The 24051-nt window shown below is 48.7% G+C and overlaps 1 protein-coding gene across 1 annotated transcript in view; it reads right to left on the reverse strand.

Annotated features, from left to right (window-relative positions):
• Positions 1-14790, reverse strand: part of JUP (junction plakoglobin) — a 27622-nt gene extending 12832 nt beyond the window's left edge. The window contains exons 1-6 of the mRNA XM_006832635.1: positions 14686-14790; positions 11174-11184; positions 3543-3754; positions 1927-2186; positions 1527-1765; positions 565-766 (exon numbers count right to left, since the gene is read on the reverse strand). Coding sequence (XP_006832698.1) covers positions 565-766; positions 1527-1765; positions 1927-2186; positions 3543-3747 — 906 coding nt within the window. The 5' untranslated portion in view covers positions 3748-3754; positions 11174-11184; positions 14686-14790. The remainder of the gene's footprint in view (positions 1-564; positions 767-1526; positions 1766-1926; positions 2187-3542; positions 3755-11173; positions 11185-14685) is intronic.
• Between the last annotated feature and the right edge of the window lie 9261 nt (positions 14791-24051).

Genomic DNA, 24051 nt, shown 5'->3' on the forward strand with positions numbered 1-24051 from the left:
TGATTCCATATGATAAGCATTATGAACCCCAAGGTCTACGGTTTGAGCCCACCAGCCACTCCATTGGCGTAAGATATACATATATACGAATTGGGTTGCGAACCTCAAGGTCAGCAGTTAAAAACTACCAGCCGCTCCGAGGGAGAAAGATGAGGCTTTCTGCTCCTATAAAGATTTACAGCCTCGGAAACCCTGTACAGGGTCGCTATGAGTCGTAACTGACTCCATGGCACGTAACCACCACTATGTATATATATATGATGATGATGCAGAAAACAAAGTTGCACATTTACTGACTACAGCTATGTAAAAGTATGCCCACAGGCCAGCACTGAGAAAGCACATTGAAAGGACAATAGTCAATGTGTTATATAAGGTCAATGAGTAATTGTTTTACTTGTTTCCTTATCCTTGAAGCATTCCGAGACAGCCTGACACATAGATAAGTGAACTCTATACACATATATTTGACCTACAGGGAGCAGAGGCAGGGGTCTGAAACAGCAGCAGAAAGGTGGAACTCTGGGCCTCGGGCACGGGGGAGGGGGGGGGGGGGGGGCACACCTTGCTCTCCTGGTTGCCATAGGCCAGCAGCTGCAGGCAGTCCGTGGTGATGGCCAGGAACTTGGGGTTGTTCTTGTTGAGCAGGGGCACCATCTTCTGCAGTCCATCCGCCAGGCGCACTGCCATCTTGGCACCCTCCTGGTTGAGTAGTAGGTTGTGGAGGGTGGTGATGGCGTAGAAGAGGACCGACTCTACAGGGGAGCTGGGATGGCAGATTGAGGGGTTAGTAGGTGGTACGTCCCAGGGGCCTGGGATAAATGTAGGCTTCCTACTTCTCCTAGGAAGCCTCTTCAACATCAACACCCCCACAGAGATATCCTTTTGCTGAACTCTTATCATTTCCTGAGCCCAGCCCCACTTAGAACAGAGCACAGGGCATTTCTGCCTCTCCACTGGGACCATGAGTCCCATGCCCTGTAAATCTCTATCCTCTGCAACTTCCAGTCTGATGTGGGAGATGCAGGAAACAGGTTAACTGGCCGGGAAAGATAAAGGTCACAGCGAGCTTTCCACCTGCTGTTCCTTCTGCCTGGAGCACCCTTCCCTTCATCTACACCAGCCAAAGCCCATTCATCCTTCAACCCTCTGCCACTGAGTGAATCGTTCCTCCCTCTGAGCATGCCCAGATGTCCCTCTATATGCCCCTTAGCCTGTATCATATGGTGACACTAAGCTGCTACTGAGAGCTGTGTTAATGAAGCACTTAACTACTAACAAGAAGGTTGTTGGTTCGAACCCACCCAGTGATTCCATGGGAAGGAAGGTCCTAGCATTCTTTTCCATAAAGATTATGGCCTAGAAAACCTTATGGGAGTAGTTTAACTCTGTCACAGTGGTCGCTCTGAGTCAAAACTCTACTCGATAACACGCATGACCACCTCCCCTGGGTTTCTGGGATCACCTGAGCAGCAGGGAGTGGTATGTGCCCAGTACATGATTATGGGAGCCCAGGGGGCGGGCACCTGAGCATGCGGACCAGCGCAGGGATGCCGCCCGACTTGAAGATGGCGAGCAGCCCCTCACGGTGGTGAGAGAGGTTGTGCAGTATGCTGGTGGTGCAGCGGGCTGTGTCCAGATCACTGGTGTTCTGCATGGTGCGCACCACAGCCGCCACCAGCTGGGGGGATCCCATCAGAGCCCGCCGCGATGCCTCCTTCTTGGACAGCTGGTTCACAATCATAGCCGCCTTGGTCACCACCACCTGCAGGGGGCGTTGGGGAGGGACGTGAGTGGGTGGACCAAGCTGCCATTATGGGAAGGAGGCTCAGCAGGACCCAAGTCAGACTCTCCTCTCTGTAGAGACAGAGTCTGGGTCCAAATTCTCCCCACGCTCCTCCCCTCTCAACCACGCCCCTCACTGACCGGGTCCTCATCGTTAAGCAGTTTGGTGAGCTCAGGCAGGGCCCTGGTGGCCAGCTCAGCATCATCTTGGTAGTTGATGAGATGCACGATGGCCGACTTCAGCAGCTGGGATGGCTCAGCCAGCCGCTGCAGGTTTGTGGTCTGCCCCTCCACCTGGGTGGCCAGCAGCAATGAGCTGTCGTCGACTGTCACACCAGGACACATGGCCTCCCGTACCCGCTTAGCTCTGGCTGTCGTGGACATCTGGTACTCCAGGTCACCTGGGGATCAACGGAGCAGGGACTGAGGTGCAATAGGCAGGTGGGGACACTGGGAGGCAAGGCAAGCCTCACAGACAGCCCAGCCTGGATTCTCTAGCTGCCTCCCAGCCCAACCAAAGCCCTAGCACATCACTCCCAGGTCTGCCTCTAGCCTGTGATCACCACAGTATTTCATCTATGAAATGGGAGTCCCACCTGTTCTGTCTACCACACAGAATTCTTATGAGAATTAAATGAGATAGTAAACGCTGTGAATTGTTCTGAAAAGAAAGGATTTGTGTGCCTGGCACACATCACTACAAAAATGTCAGTGATAGCTATTATTAATAGGAAAACTAGCATTTTTGAGCACTTAAAGAGCCCAGTGGTTCCATGCGATACACACTGGACTGCACACCATATGGTTGGCGGTTCAAACCATAAGATCAGGACAACATGAGGCTTTCTGATCCTGCAAAGGTTTACAGCCCCAGAAACCCTATACAGGATTGCAGCGAGTTGGAACCAACTTGACAATACAACAACAATGCGGAGTCCTGGTATGTCACTGAGATAAGCACTGGACTGCTGACCAAAAGGCTGGCAGTTCAAACCCACCAGCCACTCTCAGGAACCCTATATAAGATCGGTAGAGTCAGAACCAATTCAAGGAACCTTAACAACAGCCATGTGGTGCCTGGTGTGGAGTTAAATGCTTTTAGCTTTTCTCTTTTAATCTTATAACAATCCTACAAGGGTAGGACTGCTATCTGCATTTTCCAGATGAAAAAACTGAGGCACAGAGAAAAAAAATGTTTTAAAGCCCCACCTGAGATTTAAAGAAGCCAGCCAGTCTGACTCCACAGCCCAAACCCCCCCATATATTTAACCACCAGGTAGACAATTTAGGGCTCTTTTCAACCCTGAAATTTCATGATTCTAATTACACTCCTGTCATCAGCAACTCTCCCATTATATGGGCGGGTAAACAGAGGCCCAGAGAGCCATCCAATATCACACAGCAGATCAACAGGAAGGTCAGAACAGAAAGCAAGGGCTGGTTCTCGCTCAGATTTCAGGTTCCTTCTCCAAATCTCATCCCCAGGTGGGCCTGGGGTTCCCACAAATACGTTTCCCAGGCAGCCCTGCTCTGGCAACTCTCCCAGTGGCCCCTGAGTAGAGGGAGACAGAGGTTCTACCCTCTAATTAGGCCAAAGAGGTGTCACATCTACATGGCTTTCCCCTCTTTACTTTCAGCTACCACCATCACACCTGGCCCTGCCAAGCCAAGATGTTCTGTCCTCTGGCAGGAAAGAGACCCCCTCAGACGAGGAACCCCCAAAAGCTGGCCTCCTCTTCCCACGCCGGGGTCCCAACCTTGGTTCTGGGGCACCTGGGTGTAGGTGGTGGTCTTCTTGAGTGTGTACTGGCGCCCGCAGGCATCCTCCTCTTCCATGATGCCCTTGCTGCTGACAGAGGGCACACAAGTGTTGGCACCTGAGTGGATGCCCGAGTCGTAGGTGTATGTCTGCTGCCACTCGGTCACTTTGATCGGTTGTTCAATCAGGTTCATCACCTCCATCGTGGCGCTGGGGGTACAAGGGAGGAACAGGAAGTCAACTGACCCTAAGCCTGACATCCCAACACCCGGTAAAGAAAGCCCCCAGCTCCTCCAGTATCCCTCCCCTCCCCACCTAGCTGGGAGAAAATTCTAAAAGCTCCTAGGGCCTGTGGGCTGTTTCAAGGGGGGTGACAGACAGAAGGGCACCAGGCCCAGGAGGGGCTGCCCATGATGGGACACCCCGGTTGTTTGGGACCCAGTGCCCCTACTCAGCCTGGGCCCACTCCCCTCCCAGCCCCACCTAACACTTACAGGGCAGTGGAGTCATTCAGGGGCCCTGCAGCTTCTGGGGCTCCCTGGGAAAGACTGCGGAGGAGGTGGCACAAACCGCAGCCATTGGGCAGGAAACTGGGCGGGGCAGGGAAGCGGTCAGACAGGTTTCTCTGGGAGAACTAGGAGGCTGCTGGGAGAAGCCTGTGGTGCCCCAGGCTCCTCACTCAGTTGGAGCCGAGGGCATCTCAAATCTCGGCTACTTCACGAAATCTCTAGAGTCTCATCTGTAAAATGGGCTAACACCACCTCCCTTGCAGGATACTATGTGCCTGGTACACAGTAGGTGCTCGATGTTTTCACTGGACCTGTGCTTGTTCCCATTGTCTTAGGAACTGACCTCCAGAGGCCAGTGGACTTAGGAACTGACCTCCAGAAGACAAGGGAACTGAGATCTAGTAGGAGCCTCCCAAGTGGGGTTCTAAGTACATGTTCTGTTCCCCTGTTTAGAGGCAGACACTGCGGATCCATCAGGTGTGAGAGACAATGGAAGTCTGTGAAATCAGAGAGTAAGATTCCCAACTCAGTCACCAGGCAGCCCCCACCCCAGCCCTGTGAGGCTTGGGCAGCAGTCACCACCTCAAACCGGTTGTCCTGCTGTAATGTGGGAAGCAGGCAAAGCGGGAGGAGGGGTGTCTAGGGCAAACTAGCCCCACCCCAGGAACAAAGAGCACCAAGGATAAGATGTTAGAGCCACCCTCAGGAGGATGACGAATGATCCTTCAGGTCTCCTGCCTTTTATGGCAACTCCCAGGCCCCTTCCCTGTCCATGAGCACACCTGCCACAGGCAAGGCAGGAGCCGCCCGTTCGCAGCTGCCTCGCTCTCCACCCGCCACCCCCAGTGACTCAGAGTTTCAGGCTGAGGCACAGAAGCAGGCCCTGAGTCTGTGCTGCCAGATGTTCCCCAACTATTTCCCAGGCATCCAGGGGGAGGAGGAGTTCCCCTGCCCCCACTGTCCATAGAGCAAGGAAGTAGAATGGCCAAGGGAAGGCAACTGGAGGCTCAGAGAAGGCAGACTCTGGAAAGCACTGACCAGCACCCTCCTCCTTACCCCCTGCCCCAAGGTTGGACCCCCCAGAGGAAGACCACAGAAGTGCTGGGAGGGGCTATCCCAGGAAGTAAAAATCTCAGACAGGAAGATCTAGCATCTGAGCTATTGCAAAGGATGGTGAAATTTCTGCTGTGGGCTCAACTGTATCTTTGCCAAAACAGGTGCAAGTCCTAATTCCTAGCACCTGCAGATGCAACTTTCTTTGGAAATTGGGTCTTTGCAGATGTAATCAAGTGCAGGTGAAGTCATACAAGAAGTAGAGCGGGCCCTAGATCCAATAACTGATGTCTTTATCTAAGAAAGGAGAGGGAAGTTGAGGCAGGGAGACACAGGGAAGCAGGAATGTGAATGAAGATGGAGGCAGGGTGCAGCGATGCTGCCACAAACCAAGGAACGGAAGGAAGCTGGATAGGCAAGGAAGAGTCTTCGCCATCGGCCTGGCCCTGCCAACATTCTGGCTTCAGACTTGCTTCCAGAACTGTAAGACAACACATGTCTGCTGTTCCAAGCCACCAAGTTTGTGGGACTGTTGCAGCAGCCCCAGGAAGCTAAAATAACAAAAAACCCAGTTGTCATCTAGTCAGCTCAGACTCACGGTGACCCTCCTCTGTGTAAGGCTGGGCTCTGTAGGCCATGCAACGGCTAATTTGTCAGAAGTATTTCCCTAGTCTTTCTTCAGAGGCACTGTGGGTGGATTTGAACCACAAGCCTTTTGAGTAACAACCTGTTTAACCCGTGTGTACCACCAGGGCCCCTGGGAAACTGAAACACCCTCTAAATGCCACTTTGCTGGGCAGAGAGTTGAGCTCACACCTGGATGCCCAGTCTCAGTCATCTCCAACTTGGTCAGTAAAAAATGCCCCATCAGAAAGCATCCCTCCCCAACACTTAGCCACCCAATCCTGGGGCTTCTCAGCAGAGGCAACCAGAAGTTCAGGAGAGGCATTTCTTCAGCAGATCCCTCAACACAGTCAAAGAAGACTGTGTGGAGCTGGCCTGGTGACTTCAGCATCAAATGAATCTCATTCTTCCCTCAGAGCCACCCTGGCAGGTATTCTATCACTTCCAACTTCTAGGTGAGGAAACTGGAAAAAAGGACAGAGTTCAATTCAAATCCAAGCCTTCCTCAGTGTGGGGTCAGTGTGGAGTCCACTGGAAAAGCTCCTCCCAAGGAAAGAGGGACACCAAAAAGAAAGGTCCAGCAAGGAATGAATGTATAGTAAAGGGGGCTGAGTGGAGCGGAGCCCCCTCACTCATGGGTCATTAGTGCTTGGAACTGGAAGGACAGCACCAGACTGTGAATTAAGAGTCCTGGGTTCTAGTGTCTGCGCTACCGCAGATACACTGGGGGTCCTTGGGCAATTAATTACTTCCCCTCTCTGGGCCTCCATCTACAGGTGGGCAATCCAGGTGATCTCGGGCATTTAAGGAATATTAGTGTTAAAGATTCTAGAAGCAAAGAGTCAGGATTCCCAGGACAGACAAGAGAAGGCTGAGGGTGGACAAGACTAGAGCCTGAGAGCAGTTCAGAGAGAGGACACCACCCAAACTCTCCTTGAGAAAAAAGAAATTCTCTCACAAGAAACAGAAGTGCTAGTTTTGCAGTTCCCAGGGCGAGGGGCCGCACCCTGTTTGGTTTAGTCCCTCTCCACCCTGGACCCAGGAGTCAGCCCTTCCGCAATGCCCCTGGACAGAGCCAGGGTGGAAGCAAGTGAGACAGACGTGGCCCTGCCCATGCACTCTGGCCAGAGGCGGGCACAGACAGAGACAGGGCGGCTTTCTGAGTTGAATGGGGGGCCTTTGTTTAGCAGCATGCTCTATGTTGGCACCATGGAAGGAAGGCGTCAGCTTAAGAGATCAAAAGGTGGGGTCAGGCACAGACACAGGAAGAGAGCAGATGGGCTCTAGAGAGGGTGGACAAAGGGTTTACCCAGTCTACCCAGTCCACCCTGTCCACACTGGGAAGAGTCTTAGAGAAAGAAGCCAGACTGCCCTTCATCCCTGGCCCCTCTTCAGCATGGTGGACCCAGAGGGCTGGCACTGGGCACCTTAAATCTAAGACCGTCCCAGCAGAGCTTGGCCCAACCCTGACATTAAAAATAACCTCTGCCAGAGCTCTACCATGCTCCGTCTCTGCGAACACCCACTGGTGACAGCCAGTGACAGGCACAGCTGGGCTGGGCCGTAGGGTGTCAAGTGTCAGTGAGACACCTGGAAACAGGGACAGGGCAGGCTGCACAAGAGCAGAACTGAGACAGGCCCAGAAATGAGCAGGCCAGGCCCAGGGATCCCCAAGGAGCTACTAGCCAGGAGCCAGCACCCTGTGCAGACTCCAGTCATGGGCTCAGGCAGTGATGGAGGAAGGGGGCTGTGTACAGGGGCTCCATCCTATATCCACTGTGTGCCTGGGGCAAGTCCCACCATTTCCTGAAGCCTCGGTGTCCTCATCTGTAAAATGGACCAAGCACTCCTTTCTCCAGACTTGTGTGTAACTATGGAAACCTCTGCCAACAGCAAAGGCCCAGGCAAGTAGCAAAGAGATGGCAGAGGAAGCAACTGGCCCAGAGGCAGGCCTGGCATGCTGGCCGACTGCCAGGCTACTGTTTGGGGTACAGGAGCCAGGGTAAGACCCTCAGACCAGGGCTGAGGAGGTGGAGTTGTGTCTAGGCCCTGGCAGAGAAGAGCAGCCTGCTGGCTCAAGCCAGGTGGAGGGGCTACATTGCTCCTTTCCCCTGTCACGTGAGTGGCCTCCTGTAGCTGGGCTGTCTGGCCAGCCAGGCAAGGACATTCCCCACATAGCAGCCCCCCAGGGGAGGCTGGGCCTGCAGGGTTACCAGTTCCCCTCCCCCACTCTGCCTGAGCCTGGCCAACAATCCCTCCCAAGCAGACACAGAAAAGCTGGGAGCTACAGGACTGCCTCCTGGGAGAGAGAGCTTACCTTCCCCCTCAGACTGGGACTTCCAATAAAGGGAACCTCCTGCCCACACTAGTCATTCCCAGAGGGCAAAGACAGAGGCAGAGCCTTGTAGGACTGGGTGCCCAAGAGCGAGTAAGGGAGAAGACAGCTCCAGGCACGCTTAGGCAGGAAGCCTTCACTTCCAGGCTGGAGGATGACCCAAAGTGCTGCCTGAGGACGAGGAGGGATTGTGGGGGGGAGGCCTTGGGCCAGTCCAATCCAGCTGATGTTTGTTTTCTTCCTTCTGGGCTCCATCCCAAAGCAAACAAACCAGGGTGGGAAAATGAAGGGGATTTGTGGGAGAGGGAAGTGCCCTGGCCAAGGGGCTCGACCTAGGAACCTCTGGGCTCCCCTGGAGAGGACTCCAGCTGGCAATCCAGTACCTGCCCGTGACCCCCTGTGAGCAAAGTCCCAAACCAGCAGATGACCTCGAGCCAGGACTCCTCGAGGTGGAAAAACACATTAGCCAGCATCAGAGGGCAGCAGCAGCAATAGGCTGACTAGGTGAGGTAACTAATTACACAAGTACTCTGAACTTGCGCCCGGGGCCTTCCCTAGTGGGGTTTAGGCAGCCCCCTACTCCATGAGGACTACAGTACAGACCCCAGCTAGCATCCAGGATGCTCTGGAGTAAGGAGTTGGGCGATTTTTTACAAGAGCAAAGAAGACTGACTGCTCTTTTTACTAGCTCCCTGTCCAGTAGTCACTAGAAAAAAACAAGGACTCGGAAAAGCTTTGGTTAACATTTGTTTTTGTACATCAAGCATGAGCTCATCGAGGTTGAAAAACAAAAGGATGCTAAGAAAGGAGACAGGAAAGAAATGTTAGTGGCAGCTGCCTCTAAGGAATGAGATTAAGATCAATTACTTTTCCATCCTCTCTTAAACTTTTCAAAACTTTCTATTGTTGTTTATCACAATAATCAGATATTATTTTCCAGTCAAGAGGGAGGGGGAGGTCTTGTAGTCCAACCTCCTCCTCCTCCTCCTCACCCTCAAATTAGCTGCTTGTTGATAGCCGGGTCCCCTCCCAGCTCCCATCCTGCCCTGGGAAATCAGAGACTCCACAGCAGGGAAAGAAATAGGGGGAGACAGAGGATGTGCTAACTCCCTCACAGGTGACAGGAAGCTGAGCTTGCTGTCTGAGGGCCCCTCCAAGGCTGAGAGGCCAGAAGGCTGAGCAAATGAGAGTGAGCTGTCAGGGAGCTTTCTTTTCAGGCCTGGCCAAGGAAGTTGCTGGAAAATGGGGCAGTCCATGTCCTGAAATACCTTTACTAGATTCAGTCATGGCCCAAGACAGGCCCACAGTGTCACTTGCAGGGACACAAATCACGGTGACCTGGACTAGACATACCACTCTTTCTCTTTGCAGGGTGACTGAGCCCTGGGTACCTGCCCCTATTGCCCAAGGGACCCCAACAGACCTCAGATTCACCCCATAGGTATGATTCCTGCCCACCCTCCCCCAGCTCACATCTCATCCCCTTCAGAAAAGATACAATCCCGAGCCCCATCTCTCTCTCTTACTCTTCCTCAACTTTAGGGTTTCTCAGACCTCATTGCCCAGGCCTGTTCTGGTGTCAGGTGTCCAGTTAGCAGAAGGACCAGGACCTGAAAGGTTTGAGAACAGTATGACACGAGCTCCTCCCTGAAGAACCAATGCTCTGGCTGACAGTACCCATGACCCCCACAGCCCTGGTTTCCCAAGCTCCAAAGTGGAGGACAGCCAGCTTCATGCCCAAGAAGAGCCCGGCGGCCGGGCCTGGATCAATCTAGCAGAGCATTAGCCCAGGCCTAAATCTGACTCTTATTTCTCTCCAAGCTCCAGGGAGGAGGCACCCCTTAATTCTGGCATAGCCCCAACCCCCAACAAAGTAGGCACTTCCTACACAGGGACAAGTCTAGAACAGCCCAGGACTCTGCCCAGTTGGAAGCTAGGAGACAGCAATGAGGTTTGACCTTTGCCGCCTGCTAAACCCTCCACCTCCACCAAAATCTCTGGTCTTGGGAATAGAGTCCCCTTTTACCAGGAACTAACACCAAGCCACAGGGATGGTTTCAGGAGGCTGGAGGCTGGAATATGAGTCACCCCCACCTGACAAATCCGCCCCCACCTTCACCACCCACACAAACCTTTCTGAATTCTCCAATTTCCCAAGTTGAGTCTCTCAAAAGGGGGTAGCAGGAAACTATTTCCCGGAGCTTCAGTGGGGTGATACGGCATGCTGAGATCTGGGCTTGGAGCCAGAGGATCCAAATACCAGTCCCAGCTCTGCTTGGGTCTCCCTTTGCAACCCTGGGCAAGTTATTTAACTTTCCTTAGTTTCAGTTCCTCATCTGTAGAATGGGGATAATGACATCTGCCTTTAAGGATTACTCTAAGTATGCTGTGAGATCCATTCATGACCATGAAAGTGCCTGCACAGTTCTGTTGTTTTAATGTACCATTTATCAAGTACTTGCGGCGGGGTGGGGAGGTGGTGGAGTTTCTGCTCGTCATCCAGTCAGCCCATGATTCATGGCAAGCCCAGGGGTTGGGTCATTAGGATCCATACAGTATTCATGGGCTGAGCTTTGGAAATAGTCTAGAAGCTCCGCTGAAGTCTGTTCAGAATCATGTTGTTGGTTAGTGCCTTCAAGTCAGTTCCAACTCATAACAACCCTGTAGAGGGTTTCCAAGGAGCATCTGGTGGGTTTGAACCACCAACTTTGCAGTTAGCAGTTCAACGCTTATCTTACAGCTCCATCCCAGGACTGCGTTCTGCATCATGTTGTTGTTGTAAGTGTCGTGGAGTCAGTTCCGACTCATAGCGACCCTGTATAGCGTTTCTGAGGAATAGCTGGTTGTTTTGAACAGCTGACCTTATGGTTCAAACCAAATGGTCGAGTGCTTATCCTACAGCACCACAGCAGAACTTGGCATCATAGCAACATGCAAACCTCCACTGAAAGACAGGTAGTGGATATGCATGCATAAAGTGAATCCAATCCTGGCTTCCCACATAGAAAGCAAGTCTACCATTGACCCACTACTGCCTTCATTTACTGGGTGGTGGTGGCGGCGGCGGTGGTGTTAAATGTTGTTGAATCAGTTCGGAGTCAGTGCTACCCAGCATAGGGCTTCCAAGTAGGTAATTGTTATTATCCTATTTTACCTAGGAGGTCATTGAAGCTCCAAAGTCATATAAGTACTGAGTGACAAACTAGGATTCAAACTCAGCTCAGTCCCAGCCCAAAACTCTGCCCAAAGCTACCCCACTGGAGACTTTCGTCTACAGTTCACTCCAAGTGGGCTCCTCTCTCCAGTCCCTCCAGGAAGGAAACCAGGCTCCCAGTCCCAGCCGGACCTGCTTCCTTCCTACATTCTGCTTTGTCAAAGTTTTAGGGGTTTTTTTAAGCTTTTTACTGTGGATTGAGTGAAAGTTTACAGCAGTTTTCCATTCAACAAATCATATACCTTGTTTCATTACAAGGATTATAATCATCTCTATGTACCATCAGTTAACACTATTTCTCTCTATCCACTTTAGCTTTTTTTAAAAAACAATAAAACACTCAGGCATATATAATAATTTACATCACCAAAGGACACATTCTGCAAATCTGCCTCCTGGCCACCAGCTCTTAGTCCCTCTCTTCCCATGAATCTGGAGTCCTCAGCTGCTCAACCTCTCCATGCCCCTATCTCTGCCTCTGTCTCTGGAGTTGCTGCTTCTCTAGATAAAGTCCCTCATTCTGCTTGTGCTCTTCTCCCTTGATGGTCCTAGTAGTCCTCTGTTTCTACACTGTAAGATCAACCACTCCCATTTTTGTTACAAAATGTCTACCTTTACAATTGTGACAGTTAATATTAGTCATGATAACAATTATTCACTATTAAATCATATGAATCTTATCCCCACCTCTTTTCACCAGACCCATCTAAACAAGATGAAATCTATTCAGTGGGGACTCTTTCTTTCCCCCCATACTCTTAAACTAAACTCCCAATCACTTCCTGCCTTTATTGCCCCCTCATTTTAGGTAGCCAATGTCTAAGTTGCCCGTCCCTATCGACCCTGTGCACAGAGCGGATAGCATTGATACTTGATGTGAAGACTCCTTCCCTCTCTGTTAGTATTTAGAGTTACTAAAGGAGCTCTGGTAGCATAGTGCTTACGAATCGGGTGGCGAACCTTAAGGTCAGCAGTTCGAAACTACCAGCTGTTCTGCGGGAGAAAGATAAGGCTTTCTGCTCCCGGAAAGATTTACAGCCTCGAAAACCCTGTACAGGTTCACTATAAGTTGGAACCGACTCCATGGCACCTAACAACCACCACCACCTCTCTGAGTATAGGTTGCTTTGTCAAAGTCTTAGTCCTGGCAGGCTACACTTTCAGAGTGGACCTGGAATGGGGGCGTGGAGAAGGAACATGTCACCTAAACTGGGGCTTGATCTAGGAAGCAGTGACCACTAACCCAATCCTACCTCTTGTTTTCCTCCTCCCTCCTCTAGCATCCCCCTCCCCTCCTGTAAGAAGCCTGTCTTCACAAGGCGCCTCCTAGCAATACTGCTTCAGTGTGATCTTTTCATCATAGCCACAAACCAGATTAGCTAAACTAATCATTCAGCCAAGGTAATTACAATGCCTTCCCCTTCTCCACTTTAGCACTGAGAGGAGAGAAAACAGGTTCTTTTGGCCCAAACTCCATGCCCCTGTGGTTCCCAGAGGTGCACCCATGACCAGAGAAGATCTGGGGTTCCCTGTCCAGCCTCCTGCTCCGCTCAGGGCACCCTACCTTACCAGAACACTCCAGCTCTGACCCCCACTGTCTCTAACGCTACCATCTACACCATGAAAGAGGGGGTCCCCAGTGAGTCAATGCAAGGCAAGTCATGTTTCCCTCCATCCCATTCTCCCCAGGACTGAGGAAGAACTTGGCTCTTATGCCCCTCAATCCCCCAAGGAGATTGGATTCAAATATCTTCAAAAAAAAGATCACACTTTAGATTTTTAAAAAGACAGTATTGAAAGCCTGGTAGAGATCTCCAACTTGGGCCAGAAGAGGGGGGAATCTCAGGAAATGGGGGGACCTTATGCAGCACTGCCTGAGGGAATCTAGTATCAGAAGAAACCTTCCCCAAAAAAGCCTTCCTCATACACCTCTTTACCCACCAGATCTCTCAGGAGCCAGGAAGGTGGAAAAGGACAACACAAGTTTCTGGAAACAATGCACTGTCATAATTTAGGAGTCAAATGGAAAGCAAGCCCCCCAACTCCAAGGTCTTCTGCCTCGATTACTAACCAGCTAAATGATGTGGGGGATGGGGTGGAGAAAGAAGACAAGAACAGTCAACTCCTCCCCACCCCCTCAGTTTGACCCAACCTCTCCCCATTCATGAGGTGGGAAAGCAGAGCTACCAGCCCAGGCCTGATTTGAGGGGGTGTGGTGGTCCCCTGAGGCAGGAAGAAAAGGAAGAAGCTGCTTCCCCTTTGGCCCACACCCCCAATCCTGGCTCCCACCTCAGGCTCCAGGGACCCAACAAACAGGATGGAAGGGGGGCCAGGGAGGAAAGGGTCAGAGCACGGATTCTGGTCTTGCGCTAGCTGGGGAAAGGGGCTTTGTGCCCTGAAAGAAGAACCCTTTAAGCCTGGGAGACACTTTGGGCAAGGAGGCAGGAAAGTCCCCATAGAAAGCTTCTTTCTGGAATACTTCCTCCTGGAAAGTTTGCTTTGGGTGATTTTCCAATAATAAGAGATTAAAGAACAGTGGTCCTGTTCTATCAAAATTCTGGGAGTCACAGCTACGGTAAACTGGGTCAGGTTCCATCCTGAAACCTCTACCCAAGCACAAATCCTTTCTGCCCAGATCCCCACCCGCGCCATGGGGGGCAGACACCAGCGGGGCGTGAGCCGGCCCTGTATCCGCTCCACTGTCGCCCCATCCCATCTTTGCTGGAGAAGCCACAGCCCCGGCACCCACCGAAACAGAGGGAGGGAACCAGGTACAGTACTGACCAGGCTCCGGGAGCAGGAGGGCAGGGCCTCTGGCTTTCCGTGCGCTCACCTGCTCGGCAGGTAGGGGCTGCGTCGATAGGAAAATACGCGCTCGGCCCCCACAGCTGGGCAAGCCGGGTGCAGACAATAGGGCCCCACCCAGGCCTGGGGGCGTAGGGAGGGAGGGAAAACGAAGATGACGCGTGGGGTGGGGTGAGAGTGGCCCCAAAGAGACCAGTGGGAGCAAGTTTCCCAAACGGTAAATTCCTGACAGCAAAGTGAGCCCAGGGAAACAGAAAGAACAAGTCAAAGTCTCCCTGGGAAGCTCAGGACCAGAGTCCAGAGAGTCAGCGTCGAGCGCACTCCTCTGACCCGGAGGAGGGCGCGACCCAGGAGGCACCTGCTCAGATCCCTCCCGTCCTCCTTGGATCTCCTGCTCCTGAAGCCCCCAACAACGCGGGTCCGAATTCTCGCGCCGCCTGAGTCGCCGCGCCCAGGGCTCCAGCGCGCCCCCTGCCGTCGGTGCAGCGAGGCGCCCCCCTGCCGCCCGCCCTCACCTGCCCTGAGGCACTTGGGACCCTCTGGCCCTTCGCCGCCTTTTCCCTCGCCCCAGCAATCCCTGTCTCCGATGGTCCGCACCTGCTTGTGAGCCTGGCCGGGTCGGGGTCGGGTCGGGGTTTGGGCCGGGGTCGGAGCCGGCGCAGGCAGCGAACTGAGCTCGGCGCGCTCGGGCGGCGGCTGCTCCGGACTGTGGCCAAGGCAGCAACTCAGTAACCGAACAAAAGGCGAAGGGACCTGACAGCCAAGCCACGCCTCTCGCCCCCTCGAAGCTCCGCCCTCCAGGGAAACGCCTACCCGCTAATGCGAGCTCACTGGCTGCTTCGCCTGACTGTCCTATCGGGGGGCGGAGCCTCACTCCCAGGCCTCCACCACGGCCGCCTCTGTTTATCGACTCGCTATTGGCCCCAGGGACTGCCAGTCGCCTCTGGGGACGGACTCCAACTTGAGGTGTCATCCTACCTCCGCACCTATTGGCTAATAGAGATTTACTTCTTCTTGATTGGGCAAAGGGCTGTCAGCAAGATTAAGGAAAGAACCAATAGGAGGGATGGGGTGTGTCTTGCCCCACCCTAGCTCTGAGCAGGTAAGACCAATGACTCTCCCTTCCCCCTACCTGTCCAACAGGTGAGTCAGGGGGCTCCATGAAAAAAGACAGACGCCTTCACTGGCCAGCTAACTCAGCGTCAGGCATGAAGCTTTTAGCTTATTCACCCTTGCCCCAAAGTAGTAAAAACATTTTCATGGCGTTTTGAAAGTAGGGCATTTTGTTAGATTGGTCTATCCCCCTCCTTCTTGCCCCCAAAGATGGAGTGCTCATGGAATTTAGAATCAGTAGGTCTGGGTTTGGGTTCTGCCACTTAGTGGCTGTATGAGCTTAGACAAGTTAAGTTGCTTCTTCCGTTTTTCCTTATCTGTATAATGGGTTCATTAATTAGATCTATTTCACCAGGATGTGTGGGGATGTAATGAATTAAGGTTTGTGAAGGGACTTGGATAAGTGCTAAATGATGGAATTTAAATTAATGTTATGAATTTTTTAAATTCTCAAATTCTGGAAAACTGCCAAGACAACAAAACTATCCTCATTTTCAGTAGGAGGAGACTGAGGTTCAGAGAGTTCACAAAATTAGAAAGTGGCACATCCTATGCTAGAACCTCATCTAATTACAAAACCCACCGAACCACAGGCTCTGAAATAATAATATAGACATAAAATATCAAAACAATGAAGAAAGTGTGGGAAAAGGCAAAAATAATCAACTGGAGAGACATTGAAGAGTAATTCTGGGGCAAAGACTGGTGGATTTGGAAGAAATCAGGCAGTCGATGTAAAGAAAATCACTAGTATAGGAAAATGAGCACTGGGTCCTAGGTGGTAGAAGTACCTGATCTCTTTGGGTAGAACTTCCCAAAAGGCAGGTTAAGAAAACCAGGGTATTTATTTTTTTTATTATGATTTGCCACCACTGTCTGTCCATTTGTCATACTCTAGTGACTTGTGTTGCTGCTGTGATGCTGGATGCTCCGCAACTAGCATTTTAAATAGCAGCAGGGTCACCCATGGTGAACAGGTGTCAGGGGAGCATCCAGACTCAGAAAGACTAGGAAAAAGGAGAGACAGACCACTTCTGAATGGTTGACTAGCCGTTAAAAAGCTTATGAATAGCAGTGGAACACTGTCAGGTATAGTGCCGGAAGATGAGGCCATCAGATTGGAAGGCACTCAAAAGATGACTTTTTGAGGAGCTGCTTCTTCAAAGTAGAGTTGGTCTTAATGATGTGAGTGGAGCAAAGTTTTCAGAACCTTCATTTGCTGATGGGCACAACTCAAAATGGGACAAGACAGCTGCAAACATCCATTAATAATCAGAACCTGGAATGTATATAGGAAAACTGAAACTTGTCAAAAATGAAGTGGAATGTATAAAGATCAATATCTTAGGCATTAGTGAGCTGAAATGAACTGGTATTGAGCATTTTGAATCAAAATCATATGGTTTACTATGCTGAGAATAACAGATTGAAGAGGATTTGTGTTGCATTCATCGTCAAAAAGAACATTTCTGTCGCGGACCGGCCTCGACAGGGAAGTTTGGTTCACGAAGTAGGGAGATCTGGGGGTGAAAGAGACAGAAAAAGAGTACACACAAAGATGCGACGAGAGAGACAAAGAGACACCCCGAAACTAGAGTGGATGCAAGACTGGCAGGCGGACCCTGGACTGCAGGCATCATGGCCCCTGCAGGCAGTAATGCACGCAGGGTTCAAATTGCACCCTTATTTTATTTCAGGGAGAGATTTTACACAAAGGAAGAAGGGGATTATTAAGACAGGTTACAGAAGTGAAATGTGATTAATCGTTCAAAACAGGACACCATGATTTACAGGAACAAATTCTAAAACATACATCGCAAATTGTCTTGATAATGTAACATCCTTAATTTTCCAGAAATTCAAGCAAATTGTTGTAAAATACGTTTTAGTTTTAGGTTCAAATCCTAAGGCAGCGACTCAAGGTTTCTCAAGGCTAATTAACATACCTATAGCACTTAATCTCGAATGGGTAAAGGTGAAAAAGGATTCAAAAGGTCTGAAGAGAATCAAGCTGTTTCAGCTACCTGGCTAAGGCTTGCAGGAGGAAGAGGGACACCTGGGGATGATTAGAAGGGCTGACACTATTATTCCTTGAACAATACTCCGGAATTTGCCAATCTACTTTGAGTGAATTCCTTGGGCAGACTGTCTCCAGAGCCCCCTTGCAAACTTGCCTTTGGAACTTTTACAGCCTTGGCTTTAGAAGAGGCTTTTGTTTTAATATTTGTCCTTGGGTATCAAGGGCTCATGTATTAAGTTAATATCAAACATAACTGAACAATTTGATAAAGAACAGTTTGGACATGCTTGCCAGGTGGCCAGAGTTTGTTCCTCAGAGAGATTTGTTCCCAGAACCTTACGCACTGCCAACACAGTGGAGACATTAAGAGAGGCACATAAGAAACCATTTTCTCAGAAGCTACAATTACTGGAGTTAGAAGCATAGAATGAAGAATAAGACCAAAGAAAATTATACAGAGCTAGCCCAACAGTGAGTTCGTAAAAGCCAATGAACCCGGGACGTCCGGAGGTCACTTCCATTGGCCCTCAGGGTCCCTGGCTAGCAATTCTGAGTGGAGCCACTGTGTTGGATTTTCATCCATGACACAGAGCCTCAACATCTCAGTGATTACGGTCCCCAACACATTTCAAAATCTGTTTTGAAGTATAATGCTGTCTGTGATAGGATAATATCTATGCAGCTCTGAAGAAGACCAGTTAGTACCACTATTATCCAAAGAATGTAGATATCATTGAACAATATCATTGATAGCACATGCAAGTAAAATTTTGCTGAAGATAATTTAAAAAACAGTTGCGGCAGTACATTAACAGGGAGATGCCAGAAATGCAAGCTGATTCATAAGATGATATGGAATGATGGATATCATTACTGACATTCGATGGATCTTGGTTTAAAGTACCACTTCATCTGTCAGTTTGGCATACTATTATATTATGGCTTTCATGTTTCTGTGATTCTGGAAGCTATGCCACCAGTATTTTAAATACCAGCAGGGTCACCCAAGGTAGACAGGTTTCAGACGAGCTTCCAGACTAAGACAGACTAGGAAGAAGGAGAGACAGACTACTTACGAGTATTTAGTCACTGAAAACATTTATGAAAATCAATGGAGCACTATCAGATAGCACCAGAATATTGAAACATGATGAAGGACAGCAGAATACTGTCAGATTGTTATTATTGTTGTTAGGTGCCATCGAGTTGGTACCGACTCATAACAACCCTATGCACAACAGGACAAAACACTGCCCGGTCCTACCAACCCACAGTTGTTGCTACGTTTAAGCCCATTGCTGCTGCCACTGTGCTAATCCATCTAGTTGGGGGTCTTCCTCTTTTTCTCCGACCCTCCACTTCACCAAACATGATATCCTTCTCCAGGGACTTGTCCCTCCTGACAATATTTTCAAAGTATGAGAGACAAAGTCTGGCCAACTTGGCTTCTAAGGAGCATTCCAACTTCTTCCAACACAGATTGATTTGTTCTGTTGGAAGTCTATGGTACTTTTAATAGTCTCCTGCAACACCATAACTCAAACGCATCAATTCTTCTATGGTCTTCCTTATTCATTGTCCAACTTTCACATGCATATGATGTGATTAAAAATACCATGGCTTGGGTCAGGCATACCTCAGTCCTCAAATTGACATCTTTGTTCTTCAACACTTTAAAGAGGATGCAGCAGATTTGTCTAATGCAATACGTTGTTTGATTTCTTGACTGCTGCTTTCATGAGCGTTGATGGTTGATCAGAGCAAAATGAAATCTTTAACAACTTCAATCTTTTCTCCATTTATATGGATGTTGTTTATTGGTCCAGTGGTGGGGATTTTTGTCTTCTTTACATTGAGGTTCAACCCATACCGAAGGCTGTAGTCTTTAAACTTCATCAGTAAGTATTTTAAGTCCTTTTAGCTTCCAAAGGTGTATCATCTGCATATTTCAGGTTGTTAATGAGTCTTCTTCCATCCTGATGCCAGATTTTTCTTCATACAACTGAGCTTCTCAGATTATGTGCTCAGCATAGAGGTTAAATAAACATGGTGAAAGAATACAACCTTGGCACACACCTTTGCGAATTTTAAACCATTCAGTGTTTCCTTGTTCTGTTCAAACAATGCCTCTTGATTTATGCACAGGTTCCTCATGAGCATAATTAAATGTTCCAGAATACTCATTCTCCGCAATGTTTCCATAGCTTGTTATGATCCACACATTTGAAAGCTTTTACATAGTCACTTTATAAAGCACATCTTTCTGATATTCTCTGCTTTCAGCCAAGATCCATCTGACATCAGCAATTTTCAGATTATAGTGCTGGAAAATAAGTCCCTCAAATTGGAATGCACTCAAAATACAACCGGGGAAGAGTCGCCTCCTCAAAATAGAGTTGACCATGATAACGCAAATGGTGTAATGCTTTCGGGACCTTCATTTGCTGATGGGGCACAACTCAAAATGAGACACAGTTGTAAACATCCATTAATAATTGAAACATGAAATGTACAAAGTATGAATCTAAGAAAATTGGAAGTTATCAAAAATGAAATGGAATGCATAAACAGCAATTTTTTAGGCATTAATGAGCTGAAATGGATTGGTATTGGTCACTTTGAATCTGACAACCACGTGGTTTACTATGCCAGGAATGACAAATTGAAGAGGAATGGCATCACATTCATCATCAAAAAGAATATTTCAAGACCTACCTTGAAGTACAACGCTGTCTGTTATAGGATAATATCCATACACATACAAGGAAGACCAGTTAATTACAACTATTACTAAAATTTATACACCAACCACTAAAGTCAGTGATGATGAAATTGAAGAATTTTTCCGACGTCTTCATTCTGAAATTGATGAAACATGCAATCAAGATGTATTGGTAATTACTGGTGATTGGAATGCAAAGGTTAGAAACAAAGAGGAAGGATCAATAGGTGGAAAATATGGCCTTAGTAATAGAAATGGTGTTGGAGATCACATGATAAAATTTTGTAAGACCAATGACTTCTTCATTGCAAATACCTTTTTTAAAACAGCACAAAAGATGACTATACACATGAATCTCACCAGATAGAGTACACAAAAATCAAATTGACTATGCCTGTGGAAAGACACAATGGAAAAGCTCCATATCATCAGTCAAAACAAGACCATGGGCAGACTGTGGAACAGACTCATGTACAAACTCAGGCTGAACAAGTTCACATGAACCAAAATATGATCTTGAATATAGCCCGCCTGAATTTATAGAACATCTCAAGAACAGATGTGATGAATTAAGACACTAATGACCGATGTTATCAGGACTGATTGTGATAATGTAAAGATAGACGTTTTGTAGCAAGAAGGGGAGTGATTAACTTTTCAGTCCAGGAGCGGAGGTCCCTGGGACCATCAAGGGAGAAGAGCAGAGACCGGAACCCTACCCAGAGAAGCAGTGATGCCTGAGATGGAGGCAGAGACGATGACGTGGAGAGGTGAAACAGCTGGGGACTTTAGACACAGAGGAGAGGGGCTGTATGCTGAGGACCGGGAGCGGGAGCGGGGGGTGGGGGGGAGAGGCAGGCTTGTAGTGTATACCCTTTGGTTGGTTAATGATGCATGGAGGGGATTGTAACCATGGCAATGAAATGCTATACGATAGGATGAATGTAAAACTAATGTTCTCCCATGTAAACTATCACATAATTCGTAATAAAACATTAAAAAAAAAAAAAAAAGACACTAATGACCAACGACCAGAAGAGTTGTGGATGACATCAAGAACATGTTTACTTGTGTTTTATTGACGCTGCATTAGCATTTAACTGTGTGGATCATAACAAACTATGGATAACATTGCAAAGAATAGGAATTCCAGAACCTTTCATTGTGTTCATGAGGAACCTGTACATAGATCAAGAGGCAGTCACTGAACAGAACAAATGGATACTGAATAGTTTAAAATCAGGAAAGGTATGTGTCTATATGCTGAGCTAGTAATCTAAGAAGCCGGGTTTATATGAAGAAGAACTTGGCATCAGGATTGGAGGAAGACTCATAAATAACCTGTAATATTCAGACGACACAACCTCTCCTGCTGGAAGTGAAGAGGACTTGAAATACTTACTGATGAAGATCAAAACCACAGCCTTCAGTAGAAGTTGTACCTCAATGTAAAAAAAATGGAAATCCTCACAACTGGACCAATAAACAATATCATGATAAATGGAGAAAAGGTTGAAATTATCCAAGACTTCATTTTACTTGAATCCACAACCAACACTCATGGAAGCTGCAGTCAAGAAATCAAATTAGGTTTTGCATTAGGCAAATCAACTGCAAATGACCTTTTTAAAGTACTCAAGAGCAAAGATGTTAGTTTGAGGACTAAAGGTGCTCCTGACCCAAGCCATGGTATTTCCAATCTCCTCATAGGCATGTAAAAGTTGGACACTGAATAAGGAAGGTCCTAGAAGAATCTATGCATTTGAATTATAGTGTTGGTAAAGAATTTTGAAAGTTCTATGGACTGCCAGAAGAACAAACCAATCTGTCTGAGAAAAAGTAGAGCCAGCATGCTCCTTAGAAATGAGGATCGTGAAACTCGTTCTTTGAATATGTTGTCAGGTGGGACCAGTCCTTGGAGATGGATATTATGCTGAGTCAAGTGAAGGGTCTGAGAAAAAGAGGAAGACCCCCAAGAGATGGCTTGACATGGCAACAATGAGCTCAAACATAACAACAATTGTGAGGTTGATGCAGGACCGGGCAGTGTTTGTTATATGTCGGGTCACTGTGAGTCGGAACCAACTCTATGGCACCTAGCAACACTGTTGTGATTTGGATGAAAGTTTACAAAGCAAATTGGTTTTCCATTCAACAATTCATACATTTTATTTTGTGACACTGATTGCAATCCCCACAGTGGAACTGTCCTCTTCCCACTTCCTCCCTGGATATTCCCATGGATAAAGCATTCTGAGCTTTATCCATGGGCAAATGCTGCCCTTTTGATCTCTCATGATTGTTTGTTCTAATAAGTGTTCCACCGCATAGACCCATCTTTTGTTTGAAAGATGGCACACAGAAACTGAGTTCAGTTTACAGGCTTGAAGGGTGTCTAAGGGCCGTGTCTTTGGGGTTTCACAGGTCTATAACAGCCTGGTAAGCCTAAGACCTGGGTATTTCCTTTTTTGTGGTTAATAAAATTGAATGCCAGCCACTAGCTGTTCAGAATGTCACGGGTCCTGCATTCATTCATTTAGCACATAAATATTGAACACCAACTCTATGCTAGAGGCCGGGCTAAACTCTGGTGATATAAAAGATCTCCATGATCCTAACCCTCAGATAGCTCACAAAGGGATCATTTTAAGCAGACCATCTAACCCCACCTGTGTGTATGTTGTGGGGAGTGGTTGCTCAGGAAAGACTCAAAAAGAAAACGTTATAACCCCACAGGATGGGGCTAGGTGAAGATATCCCAGTGGCATCTTTGACCGCATTCTTTACCAGTGAAAGGAATTATGTCTAACCATTTTACCTTCTGAAGCTTTGCCATTGAAGAACTCTTCCTGTTGGGGGCCAGGCATAGATCAACATTCTAAACACATGCCAGAGCCATGGCCCTTTGCCTTGCTTCACATGCCTTCCCTTCCAGCCAATCTATCTTGCCTTTACCCTGTCACACAGTACAGGGGCTGACCCATGACTTGGGAGAAGAACTCAGAAGCCTTAACTGTCACTGTTGTCAGAAGCTAGCCCTTCCTGTCCTGTCCACCCTTCCACCCCTACACACACTCACACACTTCCCAGGCCAAGCCTGGCGTAACTCCCTCCTTTCTCCTGACTTCAGCATACCAGTGGGGTAAGGCTGGCTGACTGCACTGCACGGGGGTGGAGAAACCTGAGTGGGGTGGAGGGGCAGTGTGTTGCATGTGTGTGTGTTCTCAGCAGTGTTTCCTGCGTGTCTCACCCTGGAGCATGCTGCAACATGCCAGCCTCAAAGCTAAGCACACAGGCTGGGGCTGGATGGAGGCTCCCACAGTAGCAGCAGGGAAGATTGGGATATGAGCTTCCAGATCAGATGTTCCGTACATTTATTAAGTATCTACTATGCTTGTACAGGGATTCTGGTGTGGCTCTGTGGATCAGCACTGGACTGCAGACCACAAGGTTGGCAGTTCAAACCCACCAGCTACTTCTTTGAAATCCTATATAGGGTCGCTATGAGTTAGGATCAACTCAACAGCACTTAACAATAACAACATACTTGTAGAGTTGCTATGAGTCAGAATCGACTCAACTGCAATGGGTAATGGGTATGCGCTTGCTGGGTACAGAGGACACAGAAAATAGTGTTTGCTAAACTGTCAGTCTAGGGAACTTGGTCTCCTGATTCCTTAGGAAGATTGGGGGGAGTGAAGGAGAGGTCACATGGCCAGTCTGTTCAGTGCCCTGCCCCCTAGTCTTGAAAGGCAGGACTTTGACAGATTTCTAGAAACAGAAGTTCTCCATCCTTGCCAAGTAAATGGCCCTGTCTCCTAAACCTAAGTTCTGTCTAATGTCTAGCCTGAGTTTTTTTTCTTGCCCAGAGTTCGGTGGCCCACCAAGAACACATGATTAACACAAACTTGCAGTTTTCTGAGGCCTCAGATTAGAGAGGAATAAGGCACCAGGGTGGCCCATCCCAAGTTGCTCCCAAGATAGAGGTAACTGGCCAAGGGGGATCCAAAAAGGAGCTGTTGGGAGGGAGGGAACTGGTGGGGGAGTGGGGAGGTGCTTCTCTCTGGGAAGGTGTATAATAGCCAATGTGGGGACAGCCAGGTCACCCCTTC

Source organism: Chrysochloris asiatica, unplaced genomic scaffold (assembly GCF_000296735.1).
Source record: "Chrysochloris asiatica unplaced genomic scaffold, ChrAsi1.0 scaffold00007, whole genome shotgun sequence".
Classification (NCBI taxonomy): domain Eukaryota; kingdom Metazoa; phylum Chordata; class Mammalia; order Afrosoricida; family Chrysochloridae; genus Chrysochloris; species Chrysochloris asiatica.